The sequence below is a fragment of the Aaosphaeria arxii genome (assembly GCF_010015735.1).
Source record: "Aaosphaeria arxii CBS 175.79 unplaced genomic scaffold BU24scaffold_7, whole genome shotgun sequence".
In the NCBI taxonomy this organism is placed as follows: Eukaryota; Fungi; Ascomycota; class Dothideomycetes; order Pleosporales; genus Aaosphaeria; species Aaosphaeria arxii.
Window position 1 is genome coordinate 778,181 of NW_022983480.1, and position 18,108 is coordinate 796,288.

The window sequence follows — 18,108 nt, forward strand, 5'->3', positions numbered from 1 at the left end:
ACTCATATACACCCCGAAGGACCATCCAAAACCCAGAACACCAGAAGTGAAGCAATCTATAAACACCCCGAAGGGCCACCCAGCACGCACCCGGCATCTCCTTTGCACTCTCCAAAACCATGTTGCAATGCCTGTCGAATGCCTTCACGCAAGCGAGGAGGAGCTTGCTGTTGTTTCGGCATGAAATGAGGACCTAGGTTCGTGTGCGGACGGCGGTTGGAAGGATGGAGAGGGGGCCAGTGGTCAATTCATGCGCCTCGACTTGAGAAACCTCACACTCGCTGAATGCTAGACCCTGCATCATGTTTCCCATGCCTCCCAAACCTGCTAGTGCGTCAGCTACGATATCCAGCACAGGGTGTCGAGAAGTGATAGTGACTTACCTGCCACCGAAGACGGCGCAGTCTACGTCCTGCGGACGTAGGAGGGCACCACGCTCACCGTGGAGACGGATCTGGGCAGCGCGCTGCCGACGATGGGGCGAGGAGCCTGCAGCTCCTCGAGGTGGTGGAGGGCGTCGGTGGAGGAGGAGGGAGAGGAGGCGGCAGCGGCGGCAGCGGTGGTGGTGGCGGCGGGGGCGACGCGGGAGGCCGGCGGGCAGAACCAGCCGAAGTTGAGGCAGTTCATGAGCTTGGTGAACAAGCCCATGTTGGTGGAGGTGGCGGTGGTAGTGGTAGTGGTGGTGGTTGTGGTTGCAGTGGTGGTGATAGTGAGATTGTGTCTGTTGTTGCTGTTGCTGCCGCTGATGCTGTTGCTTCTTCTGCTTGGTCTTTGCAAGCGCTAGAGGATATAAAAGCTTTATACGTATGAGGCTGTAGAAATTTGAAAGGCGCTGGGAGGCTCTGGCGCTCGAAATAGAGGGGTGGTGGTGTTGCTGTTGTTGTGGTGTTGTGGTAAAGGTAACGCTGCTTGAAGTTTGCCCTTAGAGCTACTGCAAACACTGGTATTGTAGGCACATCACTGGGTACATGTGTTTTGTCTATTACACCTCAGCGTCTCTATTATAAGCGTACATCACAATGGTAAAGTGCAGTGGACTCTCTATTGCTCTGAAGGCGTGTCCTATTTGCAACTTGAGGGATGGGAGAGACTGGCCGGGCTTCATCTGCGAGGACTGAACCTTCGCTGAAGTAGTCGGACGGCCGGGGGGTGTGTTATTAGCAGTCTGTATCGTTGAGGTAAAACCCGCTGTGGACACTATAACGATAGAAGGGCACCCTATTGAGTACATCTCAGTTGTATTATTGAACACAACCTAGTCCTTTACATTCTTCTCCCTATTGTTGAATAAGATCCCCAGCCGGTCTACAACATATATCAAAGGTGCATCGGCCTAGATTATCTTTTAAGCTACCTTTCCAACAACTTCATTCCTTACTGTGAGTAAGCTATCTGCCTAATCAAGCTGAATACCTAATAAACAGAGTAGCGAGTAGTGTCAAAGTCAGTACTTGGGACAGACCTTCAGTTCAGTACTTGAATCTTGTGTGATACTGCATCTTCCAGCTACACTTCGAGGCAACATATCCTCTGAGCCCAGATTACCTACCACAGCGCCGTCAAGGTTACATCACAAACACAGCAAATGCAAGAAGACGAGAAGATGGTGGGCAAAAGCCTCTGTCAATTTTTTTCTATCTTGTTTTGTAAGACCTCTAGTCTTGAGGTGTAAAGAAGGCACATGAGCCTAGATGAGTCTTTGAAGACTGTCAAGTGTTGATGCACAACACCTCAGATCGTGTTGAAACCCCAGCCAGTGAATTTGTTCCATCTATATACGTCACCATGTCAGGCGTGAAAAGCATCATCATTGAATTGCATAAGTCGTTGCATACGTGACTCATGATCTGAAAGAAAAAGAGAAGAAAAGAAAAGAAAAGGAAGAAAGAAAGACAGAAAATCTTGGATTGTTGACAAACTACAACAAAGTAGTTGTAAAATCCGGTAAGATCGGATAATATGTTGATCGGGTAATATGCTGATTGTGTAAGTATGTAGAAGTTGCAACTGGTGATTGAAAGTCCGTGAAGGTTGGGAAAGTTGGCAAATTTGAGGAAAGGCGTCTAAGGTCGTCTAAGGTCGTGATGTCGCAGTGGAAAGAAGCGACTATTTGGGCTGGAAAGTGGGGAACGGAAGAGCACCTGGCTGGTAGGCGGTTTCAAATCTGAGGTGAGTGTTGGAATCCGAGGACAGTGATCACTCAGAGATGAGCTTGAGGAAGAGGTCCAGGAGCACTGGCCTGCTGGTGTTGGAGACGCATAGCATCGAAATGCATTTGCAAGAAGTGAACCACGATGCTCTGAGGGATCTGCAAGAAGGGAACCCTGTAGCCACCCTGAGACCGAGCATACCAGTTCTCACAGAACTGCTGGACATCCTGAGGAACAGAGTCGATGCTGATGTTCAACTCAGCGTGAGGGCCTGTGTGGTGTCCGTTTCCGTGCATGTCCGACGTGTGGTGTACACGAGGCGCAGTCTGAGTAACGCTCTTATGCTTGGGTGGGAACAAGCCATTCTGGGAAGCACTGGCGCATGAGCGTTGTAGCTTGGGGATGTTGTCTGGCTCAGGGAAAGCTTGCTCGGTGCCGACATACGAGTATGACAGACCGCACTGGACGTCGTCAAAGGTGTTGAACAGGCGCGGCTTGCAGTTGGGAGACTCTTGCATGACAGAAGAGTTTCTGAACTTGGTGACCAGAGCCTCCTTGCCTTGGATAGTGGCGTAAGAAATCTCGACGGCCTTGGTAGATCTGTAGCCGGTCCACTGCTGACCGTCGAGGGCGTTGACAAATGCCACGATACCATTCAAGTCGGAGAAGTTGATGAAGGCGTAACCGACGTTAGCCTGGGTAGTGAAGTCCATGCGAAGGTAGACGAAATCGTATGAACCGATGCAGATCGCATCCATGATCTTCTTGAGGCCCATCTAAATCTCTGTCAGTAGGATGAAACAAAATGAAGAAGAGTCGGACATACCCAATTCATCTCATTGGGGATGTTGCGCAACATGAGGGTAGAGCGAACATCAAGGCCAGCAAGAACGCGGGTCACATATACACGATTGTGCGCGTCACGAGAACGGTAGATGTACTGCTTGCCACGAAGGGGAGGGCGGATCGAGGTATCGACCTCAACACCAGAGTAGCGCTCAACGCGAACAGTCTCCCACGGATATGCACGTGCGTTCTAGAGATTGCGTCAGCCAGGTGGTTAATACTTGAGAAAGGGAGCAAAAGGGAACATACCGAATTATGTTCAGCGAGAGGGTTGCGATCCTTCAGAAGCGTGACAGCACGATTCGCGTCAAGGACAGAGAAGAACTCGACACGATAGGTGAAGGTGAAACCATTCGAGTGCTGTGACTTGCGCAACTGGCGAACAAGACGAACCTCTCCGATGTGGCTGCAAGTAGTCTTGACAATGTCTGCAAGCAAGGAATCATTGTTGAAGACTTGAACAGAACGAGTGAGCATCTTCAGGGCAATCTGGCCCTCATTGCGGTCGATGGCGAGAACATCCTGCTTGGCAGCCTGGGCGTAGACGGACTGGAGAGCATAGCGGACCTCGAATTGGAGCTGGCGCAGGTACATGTAGGCCTGTCTTGCAGCACGAGTGTCGTCGAAGTAGATCCAGACACGAGTCAGATCGTCTTTCTGCGTGAGAATGGAACCATGGTCGAACATGTCGTCCTACAGGAACGTCAGATGGATCGAAGCTGGGAGATTGGGAGACAGTAAAACTTACCTCCGTTTTCATGAGAATGACCATGTCCTTGATGAGGTGACCATACTCGTCGCCACCGGAGATCTCAAGGTAGCGGGAATGGAACACGCCTGCACGAGGGTCAAGCTCATCGAGGAAGACAGTAGGACGAATCTCCTCAACAACAGATGGGGCAGGAGGTTGAACAACATGAGGGATACCACCAGGGATAACACCAGCTAGAGGGACGCTCGCGAAAGCGCCGGGACCGCCGACAGGAGCAGCAATAGGGTACACGGGAGGAGGTACAACGGAAGGAGCTGTAGCTCCGAACAAGCCAGGTACAGTAGGGGCGTAGACCACATGAGGGGGAGGCGCTGGAGCCTGCCCAGCGTTCTGGGGAGGGAAGTAGTCATGGGAAGCCTCAGGCGAGTACGTAGTGGTAGGGTAGGTACCATCTGAGGTAGGACTGGAGGACGGACCTCCAACCACAGTGTTGATGGACTCAGGAGAGCGGTGAGACATAGTGAAGAATTGTTGAAGAGAGATATACTGGAAGGTAAAGTAAAGAGTCAAGAAAGGGTATGAGGTGTTGACCAAAGGGGAAAGAAGGGTCAAGCTCAAGTGTCAAAGGTCAAAGTCAAAGACAAGGACAAGGACAACTGGATGGTCAAGAGGCGAAGAAGGTATGAAGGTATGAAGTGTAAAGGTAAGAAAAGAAAGAAGTGGAAAAGAAGGAAGGAAAGAAAAACTTGAGAAGCTGGTGGGCGGGTAATGAGAGCGGTAGAGGAAAAGAGAGGGAAGAGGAGAGGAAGGTGGGAGGTGGAGGGAGAGGTTATTATAGTAGGCGTCACCGCGCACTGACCGCCTGGTGAATGGCCATTAGCGGTATCGGAGGGTCGGTGAGCGTCGACGAGAGGAGAGGGAAAGTGATGAGAGGGATGAAAGTGACGGGGAGTCCAAGATTGAGTGGGAGGGTGAGGGGAAATGTGAAGATTCGCTGTCGTGAAGGCGTCCGTGAAGGGTAGAGGAGACGCCTACGAGATCGCGACGCTTGAGTGAAAGGAAGGAGCGATGCAGGGCGCCAACTGCCACACCCCGAGCACGAGGCATCTTCCATTTCCACCGGGTCAATGTGGATATGAGAAGATAGTCCTCATCGAGCTCTATCACCTACACCTTTTGTGTGCCACAACACTATTTGTGGGTAGAGTTGTAGGGCGCTTGGAAGCGTTGGAGCCTCCTCACAAGATACTCGAAAGCTCAACACCATGACTTCATCGCGGAATAGTGGGGCTCCTCCAACCAAAAGGCATCTTGGCACTTCAGCAATCTTATGACTCCAACGATAACTGGAAGGAACTCCGATTGCGGCCGGGGTTAGGGACGGCCCGACGGTGGTGAGTGACAGAGCGCGGCAATAGTTCGTAGAAATGTAGGTAGAGTGTCAAGGTGGTAAGTAGTATGTGAAGGAAGCTTGATATAGTGCGAGCGCTGGAACCTGGGGGTGCAGTCTTGTGAGGCAGTGAGTTTTGTGATGAGAGACTTGCAGCTAGATTGACCTTTCTTGAACACTGAAAGCGAGGAAATACTACCAGTTTGAAAAAGTTCGAAGACTACATAATGTTTGTGTATATAGATGAGTGAAATTGGAATGTTAAGCAGGAGATTGTGCAGATGTCTTGACAAAAATGAAGCTTATACTTGCGTGCAATCCCGCCCGCAAATATTTACTACACCAAGCTACAGCATAGGCTACAGTACAGACTACAGCAAATGAGCCGAGCAAACAAAGATCAAAGGATGGGAAAGTATGTGTAGTCCTTTCAGTGCAATACAGTCATTCAAAGCATATATCAGCAAAAAGGTCGAATCCAGTTGCAGGGGTTTCTTCACTCAGTGTTCTTGTGAAGGCGGTTCGTACAAGGACATCAGACCTTCCAGTGCAGAGGCGCGTAGCAGCAAAAGGAGACATTCAATAGCTTACAGTCAATTGCAACTATGTCTATATATGTCGTGTATATATGCCCCTTCGTGAAGCTTATTGTCGTTAGAATGATTGCATTTGCTGTGACCGTAGCTCTCTATCTGGGTTACCTACTGAGTAGCGCTCAAAGCAGGTCGGCTGCTCAGCGGCAGGATGTCTCCTGTGAACTTGCTGAACTTGCTATATTTCAATAAGAACAGAGCTCAAACATTGCTTTTGCATTCACGGGCACAGGGTATTGATGCCATAAGGAATGGCGCGTCACTGTTTGGTGAGCTGCCGGCGCTCACAGCAGTATATCGCAAAGCAGCACTTTCGACACTAGACTTGCTGTATCCACAAAAGAGGCTCTAACCCATACATACTTAGGTAGCTTACAATGAATCATTCCTCTACTTGAGGTATTGGTGGAAGTTCCTACTGTGGGACACGGCGCACTGAAATGCCTCTCGATTGCTCGTGCTGCTGAAAGGGCGTGACCGGATAACGACGCTGTAGTGCAGCCAGTGCCTCACCACCTGAACAGGTAGAGAGATGCCGATACAACTAAGTATCTCTAGCATGTGTTACAGCTTCAAGACTAGATAGGGGCAATCCGGTAGATCGGACGAGCTATGCAGCAGGGTGGGCCTTACAGATTGCGCCTGCCCTGGTAAGAGCTCACGATGCAGCACCATGCAGTCGCCTCGCTATCAAGCGCGTTGCCATGCGGCTATACTCCACCTCTGATCAAACAGAACAAAATGCAGAAAACCTCGTGCTTTGCCATGTGCCCAACAATAGCCCTGCGCCTTGTGACCAGCCTACTGTAACTGGCAGTCACGCCATGCCTTCTGCACTTGGGCCTCCTACCCCAGGAAACCCTCCCAGCGCAGCGCATCATACAGCCGCAAATAGGTCCTAGCCCCAAAAGAAGCCATCCAAAATCATCAGGGCACATCAGCGCATTATACTACTCATCTACATCTCAGAGTGTGCAAATGCGCTGGTGCGGCGGGTCTGTTCACCAAGCAAACTTACCCACCTACAAACTTCGCCTGTGCCCTAAGAGCGCACCCTACCATCTTCAAAATCATTCTTTGATGCAAAGAACTTGCTATAAATACCAGGTATCCTGTCCGGTCACAGGCTCGATAAATCCCGTGCTGATGGTCGGCCTCTCACCTTGGTCGCGGCTGCAGTGACGTATCGCGGAGGGCAGGACACCAGGTCACCAGGTGGGCACAGGTAAGCGCCCAACAACAAACACCCCATTACTCTGTCCATATTCACTGTGCCTAGAATCGAATCTTCTTATATGACTGAATAGCTTCACAGGCACTCTCGCCAGCTGCGTCGCTGGATCGAAGTTACAGACCGCGCCAGCGCTCCTAGAATCCACCAGGGTGACCCAGGCGCCAAACCACGAACACAACAAAAACGAGCAGCAGTTCAACCTCCAGCCCTCGAGGATCCTATCTCAGATCCTATCCTAAACGATTTCGAACGTCGGTATGGCATCGCGCCACTGTGGGGATGCGTCTCCTGCCTTCTGTTTCCCCCTACCTTGCCGATCAACAACACTGATGTTGCCTCTTACATCAAAGACGACTAAGGAAACGACAAGGAGAGTAACCTCAGTATACTTATGCGCTGGTTGTGTTCACAGTACAAGGAGGATCCTATTTCGCTGCTATCAGTTGAACCAGCTACACAAGGCAACAGTGCGTGCGGCGCAACCACTGACAGAACCACAACCCCCCAACAACGAGAAGAGAAGTCGGCTTGCCATCCTGCATATTGCAGCGCAGCATAAAGAAGCTGCGCTGGGCATGCAGTCTAAGATATGATAACCCTACAGTGACACATTGCTGAAGGCGACCTTCGCGCGTTCTTCTATGCGCATGACACGACAAGGTATTGCTAGAGGAACACCGGACGCGTCCTATCGAGGCAGGAGGCAAGTATAATGGCATTATCGTGAGGACATCGTTGACGTATAGACTGAGCTGACAGCCTATGGGCACTCCTTCTATCTCAGAGTCTATAGTAGGCATACCTCGACAGGAAGAGGATGATACACTCCGCAGGGGCTCATCACCTTCTACATAGTTCGTGTACTACGGCGCAGGATAACCATGCTTACATTTTACCGCGGCAGGTCTGAGATCGGAGACACGGGGAATAGCCTTTCACTGTTAAACTACTACAGCAGCTGAACAGTACGCAGAACGGCGACGGGGAAGTAAATCGCGACTACCTGCAATTGTACTTCCCACTGAAGAAACGCCCAATCCCATTCGTCACACTCATCATGGTATCTGTGCCCCTCGTCCTCCTCAGCCCCACCGCGATGATTTCGTCCTGCTTCACAAGGAGAAGATGAGGATCCAGGCGTGGCGAGACGCGCATACAAGTCCTCGCTCGCCAGGAAACCAGAGTAGTATCGAGAAGACGAAGACGAAGACGAAGAAGGAGTCTGGTTACCCGCGTCGGACGTTCGACCGTCTCACGGGACGGGTACATATCAAGTCTCTACCCCAGACAAGTACAGCTGGAATACAAAGCCGAATGAATACGAGGAGGGTGGGACGCCATACAGCTGTAGAAGCGCCAGGGCGCCAACGAAGGTGGGGTACGATTCAGAACACGGAGGAAGTGCGGCATGAACTATATAGGCCCTCTGGGAGTGCGCGGCCTTATGTTCTATCGCTGTGTCAGGAAATAGAGGTGGTATGTAGATGGTAGGGTTAGAATGTGACAGGCAAGCTATTGGACTCAAACCTTTTGGAATTTCGGTTTTTGCCAGTTTATTTGCATGGGTCTTCAAAGCAATATCTGCACTCCTGCTGTCAAACACAATGAGAGTATTTCCATGTTTGGATACTTACATTGAACCGATCCCATTGTTTTCAAGCCTACGAGCTTCTGCACGTTCGGTGCTGTCTCATTGAGCTTTAGGTTGTTAAGGCTGATGTCCATTCTGGAGGCCGTGATAGAAAGAACTGTACGAATATGGAGCGGGTTTGACCTAATTATGCCTGTTGGCTTAGTTGAGCCCGCGTTGCCATGTCTTAACACGCCAATCAAGCACCCAGAGATTGATGCTGTACCACTTTGGCATATACCAGACACTCTGCAGAAGGCATAGGGTGGAAGCAATACGCACTAACACTACTACGTACCCATCAACATGGAATTTTGAGCAGCTTGCGAACGGGGAAGCTATAAAGGAGTTATCCTCCGATCGGGCAGTTCAATCAAAGTCATAGTAATCTACGCTGATGGCGACGAACACCCATTGTTAAAATGCAGTTAACTAACCTAATCAAAGAGACAGCGAGTCCACGAACTCAACAGGGTCATACAGGTCTATAAAGAAAGTGCCTAGCTTTCGTATTATTTTGTGTAGCCATAGAGACAATTGTAGAACCTAGGCTGAGGGATAAGCTCGATAGACGACACCAGCGGGGTCCTCAACGTGCTTTTTAGTCTTGATACTCACGGGTACTGAGAGAACGGATTGAATGTGGGAAAGCTTCAGCATGCATACAGAATGTATTCGCAATTATGGGTATCTCAAAGTGAAAAAAATGGTCCCACGTAAAATGACCCTAACACCGTCCAATGCCCTCTTCCAAGAGCTCAAGTAGGGCACTCTACTTACGCTCGCCCCCGAACATCCACTGATCAGCATCCAAGCTCGCGAGCTTCTTGTTAAGGCTGGATTTGAGCGCGATCTTGATCTCGTGCATGATTGCTGGTGGCGTTCGTTAGTCACGATTCGATAGCGGAGCGACGTGTTTCAGGGGACCGTCAGCTTACCTGGGTCGGACCAATGGGTATCTTGCTTCTCGTACAGGGCGATCAACTGGTTCTCGTGCTCTGTATTCATCAGATATGAACTGTGCTCAATGAAGTTTCCGCGGTTCATGAATGGTATGTACAATTAAATTCATGAAGCACGTGATGCATGTGCACTGACCGTTCTTATTGTTGTCCTTCATCATCTGCACGTAGATGGCGCCGCTCCGGAATGACGGGTCGACAGTGAGCATTTTATACTCTCCATTCTCCTTGACGACGAGCTCGTTGTCATCGGCGTCGGCATCCTCGGCGTTGATATGCACGGTAGACGAAGACGACATGGCGTGGTTGAGGTGAGTACGGCGAGGAGGGAACATATGACGACGGGATGAGGGATTGGGAGGTCGAGTTGGGCGACGGAGATCCATGGCGCGGTAGTTAATGTAGGGGAGCTTATGGAGCCGGGGTGTTGAGTGAAACAATTACGTTCCGAGAGGATGTTGGTGGATATTTCATGGGTTTATTGTGATGTTTGTTGTTTGGATTTGTGGTGTTGGTTGAGATGGCGCGCCGTAGCGGCGGAGACAAGGGCAGGGGATGCCGCTGCCGCGAACTTGAACATTCGCGGGGTGCAGGGGGGTAGCTTTGGCTCGTGAGCTTAACTTCTCCCACATCCATTCACCAACGAGAATCTACTCATAGCTTGAAGTACAACAGCACACTAGCACTATTTTACGATTCATTTACTTACGCGCACTTGCAGACACATACTACGAAACAGACTTCTCACATCTACGGTCCCATTGTCCGTCAATGGTTGCATCCATCGTATTGACCAAGCAAGCTCGACCTTAGCTACTACACCACTGCTACCACTCTACCTCTTTCCATGTCGCAACTCCCAATCAGTGATGCGTCTTCTCTACCACCAAAACCTCCCTCACCTCCACATCCTCCTCCCGCTACCGAAGATGACGATTCGCAACCACGAAAGCGGGCTCGAGTAGACGACGGCACACGAGAGCTCTCATCAGAGATCCCGCCTCCGGCAGCATCAAACGTTCCCCAAGCACAACCGGTGCTCTTCCCCATTCAACCATTGAATCGCTTCCACGGTGCATCAGCGACTATCAAGCGTCCTCGCGAGATTGCGCACTTCTCGTACGACGATGTTCATGGATATAGGGAGGATGAGTCGGGCATTAATTATTATTACCGACCTCCGATCGGGGCGGATTTGCGCGAGGGTTTTGATACGTTCCAATATTATGAGGATAAGGAGGATCCGCATTTGGATAGCTTGCTTAAGACACTTGTCAGCAAGGAGAAGCGGGAGGATAAGAAAGTGCAGACGGATTTTGTCACTTGGAGGGGGATGATGACCAAGGTATGAAGTTCCGTAGTCTTGAATGGGCACCAGATCACTATGCTAACCGTTGTAGATCATGACTGTTCCCTATGACATGTTCGCCGAATTCGAGATGCTGGCAACTTTACATGATGGAACAATTTACATCCACGAGGACTTCGATGCGAAGGCAGCTTCCCGTGCTGCTGAAAATGATCCACCACGTACAAATCGGCGTCCAGACCCCAATCAGCAGTCGCGCGAGATGATGACGTACTGGGGCTATAAATTCGAGACCCTCGCTTTGATACCTGATGTTCCACAGAAAGTGTCACCAGAGTTCATCGAAAACAGAACGAAGGCAGTTGTCTCGAATTACGCTCAACACTGCTCGATAGTTCGCACTGCATTTGGTCCACACGGAATTGTCCTTGGCGGGGAGGTAGACGGTCTATGGCATCCGAAATCCTCCGACCCTGATGCACCAATACCCTGGATCGAGCTCAAAACATCCGAAGAGCTACCTCCTTATCCGCACAATCGCGACATCCTGAAGTTCGAGCGTAAGTTGTTGAAGTTCTGGGCACAGAGCTTTCTTCTCGGTGTAGAGAAGGTCATTGTGGGTTTCAGGAGTAAACAAGGGATCTTGAAGGTGATCGACGTGTATGAGACTGTAAGGATTCCAGGGATGGTCAGGAGGGGAACAGGATGTTGGGATGGAAATACTTGCATCAATTTCGCGGCCGCATTCTTGACTCATCTCAAGCAAACCATTACAGGCCAAGGCGTATATCGGGTTCGACTGCGAAAGCGGGGCACGCATATTGAGATCTCGAAAACAGCAGAGCAGGGAACTGGCAAGATCCTGAGCAAGGAATTCTTGGATTGGAGGAGCGAAGATAAAGAGAAGGAGACGGCCGGCGACGTGGACAATCCAGCCGCAGAAGCTGATCCAAGCAGTTGAATGGTTAGAAAAGCTACTTCCGTGTCAAATAAGACTTGATGATACCCATACCAATGATAACCCGAATTCAATCCATCAAACTGATATAAACTTTGCATGAATCTATTTGCGATCTATATTTATTTCTCCTAATTTCCTATTCCGCATCGCGTTCATCATACACCTAAAGACAGCCGAGGCTTGGCGTCTCTCCTTGACTGGGTACCTACCTAGGGTACCTAGGTATTCATCAATCGTCCATGTACTGTCCACTTAAAAACGACCCAATCTTCATCAATGTCACAATCACCCATACACATCCTAGGGATAGGCAATCTTGGAAAACTCCTCGCCAATTCTCTTCGTAAGGCCCATCCAGAACTACCCATAACACTACTTTTTCATCGACGCAATCTCCTCCAAGAATGGGACGAAGCTGGCCGGAACATAGAGATTGTTAGAAATGGTAGTCCGGACAAGAGATCTTCGTTTGACCATGAATTTATTGATGGGGACGATAAAGGAGTTGGGGAAATCGCGAATTTAATTGTCACGACAAAGACGCATTCTACCACCCGAGCGATGAAGCCATTAGTACAGAGGCTGGGACAGAGAAGCACGGTATTGTTCTGTCAGAACGGCCTGGGTATGTCTAATATCTCCTGGGTCTTGTCGATTGACAACAACTTACTTGCTCGTATATTTGCACAACCAATACTAATCACATGACGCAGGCACCGTCGACGAAGTAACAAACGCACTCTTTCCAAAGCCTGAATCTCGCCCCAGCTATCTCGCCGGGATATTCAACCACGGCGTCTATTCAACATCGACATTCTCCTCCGTCCATGCAGGCCTGGCAAACGCCTTCATCGGACCTATAGCTCCAGACTCTGCACCATCACCAACAAACCTCGACACAACCATCCCAACCCTGGCACAGCACATCATCGAATGCCCGGAACTATCCACGACCTTCGTCTCCCCCCAGGATCTCCTCGAAATCCAGTTCCAGAAGCTCGTCGTCAATGCTGTGATCAATCCTCTCACCGCGATACTCGACTGCTACAACGGCGAGCTCTTCCAAAGCGCAGACATCCGCGTGCTAATCTCCCTTCTCATCTCAGAGCTTTCTGCAGTCATAATCGCCATACTATCATCAAAGACACCTACTTCAACCGCATCCATTCAGGAAAAATTCTCCCCTGCCCGCTTGGCCAACGTTGTGAACGATGTGGGAGCACGAACAGCGAAGAATATAAGTTCCATGAGACAAGACGCCCTCGCTGGGAGGAAGACGGAGATTGATTATATTAATGGGTATATTGTGAGGCAGGGGCAACGGTTAGGCATACCGGTGCCGGTGAATGAGAAGATTGAAGCGTTTGTCAGGGAAAATAGGAAGGTGGACAAAGAGGGTGTTTTGAAAGCATTCGAGATCGTCGATCAATAAGAGGGGACGGGACGTTGGGTGTGTCGTAAAGCCTTTTGTACATACTGCTCAGAATAAGGTCGTCATCGTAGAATAAGGGGCCCTTAACAGTCCTCTAAAATCATACCATTCATATTCAATCTCCTGTTGATAAACTCCAAAAAATTATACGTTCTGCTCCATCATCATATCCTTAACATCCCCGGCTCCCCTAAGTCATGCAAGCATGTTAGACGGGTTACTCTCTCAATTGATGATATAGGTATCCGTGGTATCTCTTTTGTCACTGAGGGAACCGATCCGCAACCGGTTAGAGCACCTTGGTATCAACATGAAGAAATATCTCAGGAAGCAGTCAGTTCATTAGTTGTAACAACAAATGTCGGTCGCCCATAGAATTGTCATTCTTTAGCTGACCTACGTACAGCCTTTTCTTATTAGAAATATCTCCAGAAGATCCAATAGTCAACCGACTTATGTTTGGAATCATCCCCATTACTCTCACATACCTCTACATCAGTGGTACGCATACCAAAATCCAGCAATCGAGCCAGAAATACCCTTCTACATGAGACGCGTGGATATTCAGAGAGACCTGAGCGGTCTTATAGTTTCGTGCCGTAGCTGGACGAACATGAGCTTCCATGCGCACAGGATACAGCAAATTCTCAGCGAACCATGCCCTTCGGAGACCGAATGGTTATATGGCAGTTATCTAGTGTGGGTATACTTTCCCGTCTCTGCTGGGGAGATGATATCTGGGATCTGGGTCATAAGGCATCTGGGAGGTCCAGCATCAGTGGCTGTAAGAAAATGCTTTATCCGTCTAAGTACGTGCACTCACTGAATAATTTAGGTTTATACAACGCTGGGACGATCATGTATTTTCAGATCTTACCTAAGACCTGAATGGCGGTCCGGTGTAACAGTCCAACGCCTCAATGGAAGCTCAGATGGAGACGTCATCTCCTTTTATTACAACGACCTACGACCGCAATCCTCGGAACGAGATTTGCGACTGGCTATTGTCAGCAAGGGATTGGGTAGGAACGACGTACCTGAAAACCCACCTTGGCCAAAAAGCGAATTTCCAGACGAGTTAAGAGCCTATGGGGGACAATGGTTTCATTCCAAAGCTACCCTACAGGGTGTCCAATCCGTTGATATCTGCAGACACAGAACAAAAAAATACTGTCTAGGCATTTTGCTTCACTACAAGAACCGCACAAGAGAGGTGTTAGGCCAATGGCGCGTTGACCAGGTCATCGAAACTATGACTGAGGATTCCGTTCCTCATCTGATACGCTTCCATCGGGGCTATGACATGAGTACACCATACGTGAGGGAAATCTGTTTCAAGCAAGCAGCAGATCTCCAAGGATGGACAACATTTCGCATGCACGGGCACTTGGTATGGTGGTTTAATGAGGAAGGGGGTCTTATAAGACATGAGGCTTGACGATGCACAGGAGAACAATCATTTTTTAATCTTCGTCCCATCGAATATATGTAGTATATCGGAGTTTCATAATAATATATGCCACGCCTGGTATCTAACATCCAGTTACTAGACACTGTTAAAATGGTGTTTAGAGCCCTAACATTCAAGACATAAATTTGAGGTAATGAAGGACCTTGGTTTTTAAGGCGCTGAAGCCAGCCCAGGATGTAACCTTCTCCCGCCCGGTCACCGAAATCTTGATAAACTGTGAATGTGCCCAATGGCTAGCTGTCCATAGGCTCCCAAGCACCTGCTTTCAAGTGGAAGAACCGTGCACGACTTCCGACGGAAGTTTGAGCATATATCTCGTGTGTTTTATGCTTTTTATAATAGCTCTTTGAAGCAGTAAATGCCTGAGTCTCCAGATATTACTTTTCAGCGCTTCTACACTCATTTCCCTTGGTCTCGTGAAACAAAAGGACGAAGACAGTACCCTAGTCAGATTCGAGCATCGTCACTGTTTGGTCAACTTTCTTTTGGCCTTGTTCCTCAATCGTTGGAAGATCTTCATAGTCAATAATGTACCGGGGGCTGGCGAACACTTCTTTGGTATAGACAAGATGCCAGAAACTTTGAGCAGCATTTTCACGACCCTAAGTTCTGGACCTGTTTCCACAAGTATTTCAGGGTCGGATCGTCGAGTAGAGACATGTTGGATAAAACACTTGAGTTGCCAGAACCAACAGCAGGCATGCATTGTATAGTAGTACAACAGAATCTTGTTGAGCAGATCCATGGCCCTTCTCCACAAAGCAACAGCCATCTTGCGTGTGATTGATATACGTTTGGATGGTCTCCTCTGAGATAGTCAGCTTTCAAGCGTACTGTCCATACAGAAGCTCAGTAATCGTGGCCTATTTCCTGATGTCGGAAGTTGGTCCTTCCGTACGGTGCGCCGGCATAGTTAAACCCCTGCTAGGTGCGACACAGAGATGCAGCAACAGTAGCAACAAGCTAGTCCAGCCTTTTCTATGCATGTAAATGTGTTGGCTTTCGAGATCTATTGGTGTAAATTTTGTGCCAAAAGTGTCTCTGCTTGCTACAAATACAAGTGGCAGATGCAAGGATCAGTAGGCAAGGCGCCAGTCGTCACCAATCGCCACCAATCCCTACTAACGGTACCGACTGTGTACCAGGCGCTTCCAGTCTATCATGCATCACCAAATAGTCCAAATAGTCCATCATGCTCGCCTAACTCAACATCAGTACACAATACCCCGCCCGCTTCTGACCAGTTTTCACAGACACTCAGCCTTCAGCATGGCGGTACACCTCCACGACCCAGCTGCAACAGTGCAGGGACTTGCAGGACTGAACAATGGCCAATGGCGCCGTTTTATTGCAAGTATTATGCATGTTATATGTGTAACAAAAATAAGCAGAAGATTACCAAGGATGAAGCGCAGAATCTTTGCGATCGTAAAGGACAAGGCCTGACCTGGTCACAACTACCTTACATAGAATCTGAAATGATATTAAGAAATGTTAACAAGAGATTGGTGGAAGAAGGAATTCCTGAAGTCACAGAGGATATCCTTCGATGGCGCATGTCCAACGCATTCAAGAAGATAAGTAGGTATGTACATCTATCCTGCAAGCCTCCTCTGATGAATGTAGATCCTAGACCACCAAATCTACCAACCCTGCCCTACGATCCAACTAGATCTAACTAGCAAGCCATGCCGATTTCGTCTTTGTGACGCCCGGAGGAGAACAGATGGTAGCTAGAGATGGTAGCTAGAGATGGTAGCTAGATACATTGCTTTTTAAGTCACCCATTATCTTCGAGGGCTACTTGCTCATTCTGAGCACTACAAGTCTACTCATGGTTTTTCCTAATGATGCAAAGTTGTGCTCATAAATAGATCGATACGGGTACGTCTTTCAAAATAAAGATGCGTTGAATCAATAAGAGCCGAAATACTTCCACTTGATGGACGAAAATCGTTGCTAATCAAGCTCATCATGGCATGCTCGTACCGTCACACTGTCCTATAGATTTGGGTTCTCACCAGACCGAGACTTATTAACAGGCAGGCATGGTGACCTGAGAAATAACTGGCTGGCTCTTGCAATCCTCATCGCGACTTAAGGAGGGCAGGGGATAGCGCCTGGAAGTAGAACTTGCATCGTTTGACCCAATTTCTGTCTCAACTGTACCTGGCCCTGATCAGTGCTTCGTCCGCTTGTCGCCTCTCCCTAGTTAGACAGCAAACTAGCTGCAGTCTTTGAACATACGTCTTGCCCCTGTGCCCTCGCCGTGCTTTGTCCTTACACCTAAAGCGGCAGCAGTGAATTGAAGTCTAGCTCCTGCACCTGCACTGGTAGTATGATAGAATTACCCGAATCCGATTCGAGCACCTGTTCGAGCACCTTGCTATTTGTATAACGATTCGAGATTATACCTCTCTAGCATAAGCAAACATGCTCGCAAATGGAGAGATTATGCCCTGTTCTGGACTCCTTTGTTTGTTAGGCAGGACTACAACAGTGCGAATCTTCACTGACCAAGAAATGCAAGAGTCAAGAAAACCGAGTGGTCATCCATGGAAATACATCAAAGTCATCTCTCTGAACAGTCATAAACATCCAAACTTCAGCTCCTATGATTGTCGATAGTTCAACTACTAACTACCAGCAGCTGCTTCACAGCAATTCTAGAGCTAAATAGTTACTTGAACACCTTGAGCATGAATACCTGGTCGTAGCATTCCATACCTCCTTTTAATCCCTGTTACGCTTTGTAACATTATGGATATTAAAAGAGACTGCAGGGTATCTTCTCAAGACATGTCATCACAGACTTTGTAGTTAAATATCAATGCAACAAGTAAGTGTCGGTTGGAGCATGTATTGTATAAAGGTAACTATCGATGCCTCATCGTTGGATAGGTTGCACCAACGGACTTGTCAGAGGCATTTTCGATTCGAAAATCTTAACAACATTTAGTCTTTCTTGAATAACATGTCAATATAAAATGAGCTCAAGTATATCAACGGAGGCCCAGCCCCTGAGTCATGCACGCATGTTCCACAACCAAATCCCTCCTAACCCCACATAAGCAAAGTGGCCCCTCCCACAAGAGGGGTAGCTTGCTGACCCGAGGTCTTTGCATCATCGACCCATTCACCCCCTCATCCACATATTACGTCCCCATTCTTTGTCTTCCATTCTATTTCATCATCTGCATGGCTATATAAGTGTTAGAAAGAGAAAACCGACATATTGCACCACTGGTAAATGCCTGCATCGATAGTTTAGTGGTAGAATTGAAGCTTCCCACCCACGTGACGTCTCTGAACGATGTCAAACTGGTGAATTGCTTCAGGCACGGGTTCGATTCCCGTTCGATGCATTTTTTTGCATCATGGATTGATTGTGGTTCTTTTTTTGGTTGAGGTTGTCCAG

At 48.8% G+C, this 18,108-nt stretch overlaps 7 protein-coding genes and 1 non-coding gene across 8 annotated transcripts; 5 read left to right on the forward strand and 3 right to left on the reverse strand.

Annotated features, from left to right (window-relative positions):
- Window positions 1–193: 193 nt before the first annotated feature.
- BU24DRAFT_465055 (uncharacterized protein) lies at window positions 194–627 on the reverse strand (the record flags this gene model as incomplete). The annotated part of the gene is made up of 3 exons (XM_033532243.1): window positions 194–324; window positions 384–405; window positions 442–627. The coding sequence occupies 3 exons, from the start codon at window positions 625–627 to the stop codon at window positions 194–196; spliced, it is 339 nt and encodes a 112-aa protein (XP_033381027.1).
- A 1,573-nt stretch (window positions 628–2,200) lies between these two features.
- BU24DRAFT_484416 (uncharacterized protein) lies at window positions 2,201–4,227 on the reverse strand (the record flags this gene model as incomplete). Its single annotated transcript, XM_033533338.1, has 4 exons — window positions 2,201–2,926; window positions 2,977–3,186; window positions 3,246–3,689; window positions 3,745–4,227. 4 exons carry the CDS (start codon window positions 4,225–4,227, stop codon window positions 2,201–2,203), a joined length of 1,863 nt encoding a protein of 620 aa, XP_033381028.1.
- A 5,100-nt stretch (window positions 4,228–9,327) lies between these two features.
- On the reverse strand, window positions 9,328–9,816 carry BU24DRAFT_465058 (uncharacterized protein; the record flags this gene model as incomplete). The annotated part of the gene is made up of 3 exons (XM_033532244.1): window positions 9,328–9,428; window positions 9,494–9,553; window positions 9,654–9,816. The coding sequence occupies 3 exons, from the start codon at window positions 9,814–9,816 to the stop codon at window positions 9,328–9,330; spliced, it is 324 nt and encodes a 107-aa protein (XP_033381029.1).
- A 335-nt stretch (window positions 9,817–10,151) lies between these two features.
- On the forward strand, window positions 10,152–11,864 carry BU24DRAFT_453056 (RAI1-domain-containing protein). The gene is made up of 3 exons (XM_033531233.1): window positions 10,152–10,183; window positions 10,239–10,862; window positions 10,918–11,864. The coding sequence occupies exons 2-3, from the start codon at window positions 10,365–10,367 to the stop codon at window positions 11,785–11,787; spliced, it is 1,368 nt and encodes a 455-aa protein (XP_033381030.1). The 5' UTR covers window positions 10,152–10,183; window positions 10,239–10,364; the 3' UTR covers window positions 11,788–11,864.
- A 164-nt stretch (window positions 11,865–12,028) lies between these two features.
- BU24DRAFT_395773 (2-dehydropantoate 2-reductase) lies at window positions 12,029–13,323 on the forward strand. Its single transcript, XM_033525269.1, has 2 exons — window positions 12,029–12,412; window positions 12,501–13,323. Exons 1-2 carry the CDS (start codon window positions 12,064–12,066, stop codon window positions 13,217–13,219), a joined length of 1,068 nt encoding a protein of 355 aa, XP_033381031.1. The 5' UTR covers window positions 12,029–12,063; the 3' UTR covers window positions 13,220–13,323.
- A 509-nt stretch (window positions 13,324–13,832) lies between these two features.
- Window positions 13,833–14,657, forward strand: BU24DRAFT_484418 (uncharacterized protein; the record flags this gene model as incomplete). The annotated part of the gene is made up of 2 exons (XM_033533339.1): window positions 13,833–14,003; window positions 14,055–14,657. 2 exons carry the CDS (start codon window positions 13,833–13,835, stop codon window positions 14,655–14,657), a joined length of 774 nt encoding a protein of 257 aa, XP_033381032.1.
- A 1,443-nt stretch (window positions 14,658–16,100) lies between these two features.
- On the forward strand, window positions 16,101–16,475 carry BU24DRAFT_257275 (uncharacterized protein). Its single transcript, XM_033522457.1, has one exon. The coding sequence runs from the start codon at window positions 16,169–16,171 to the stop codon at window positions 16,370–16,372; it is 204 nt and encodes a 67-aa protein (XP_033381033.1). The 5' UTR covers window positions 16,101–16,168; the 3' UTR covers window positions 16,373–16,475.
- A 1,471-nt stretch (window positions 16,476–17,946) lies between these two features.
- On the forward strand, window positions 17,947–18,055 carry BU24DRAFT_t66. The gene has a single exon. It is a non-coding gene; the product is annotated as a tRNA-Gly (tRNA).
- The last annotated feature ends 53 nt before the right edge of the window (window positions 18,056–18,108 follow it).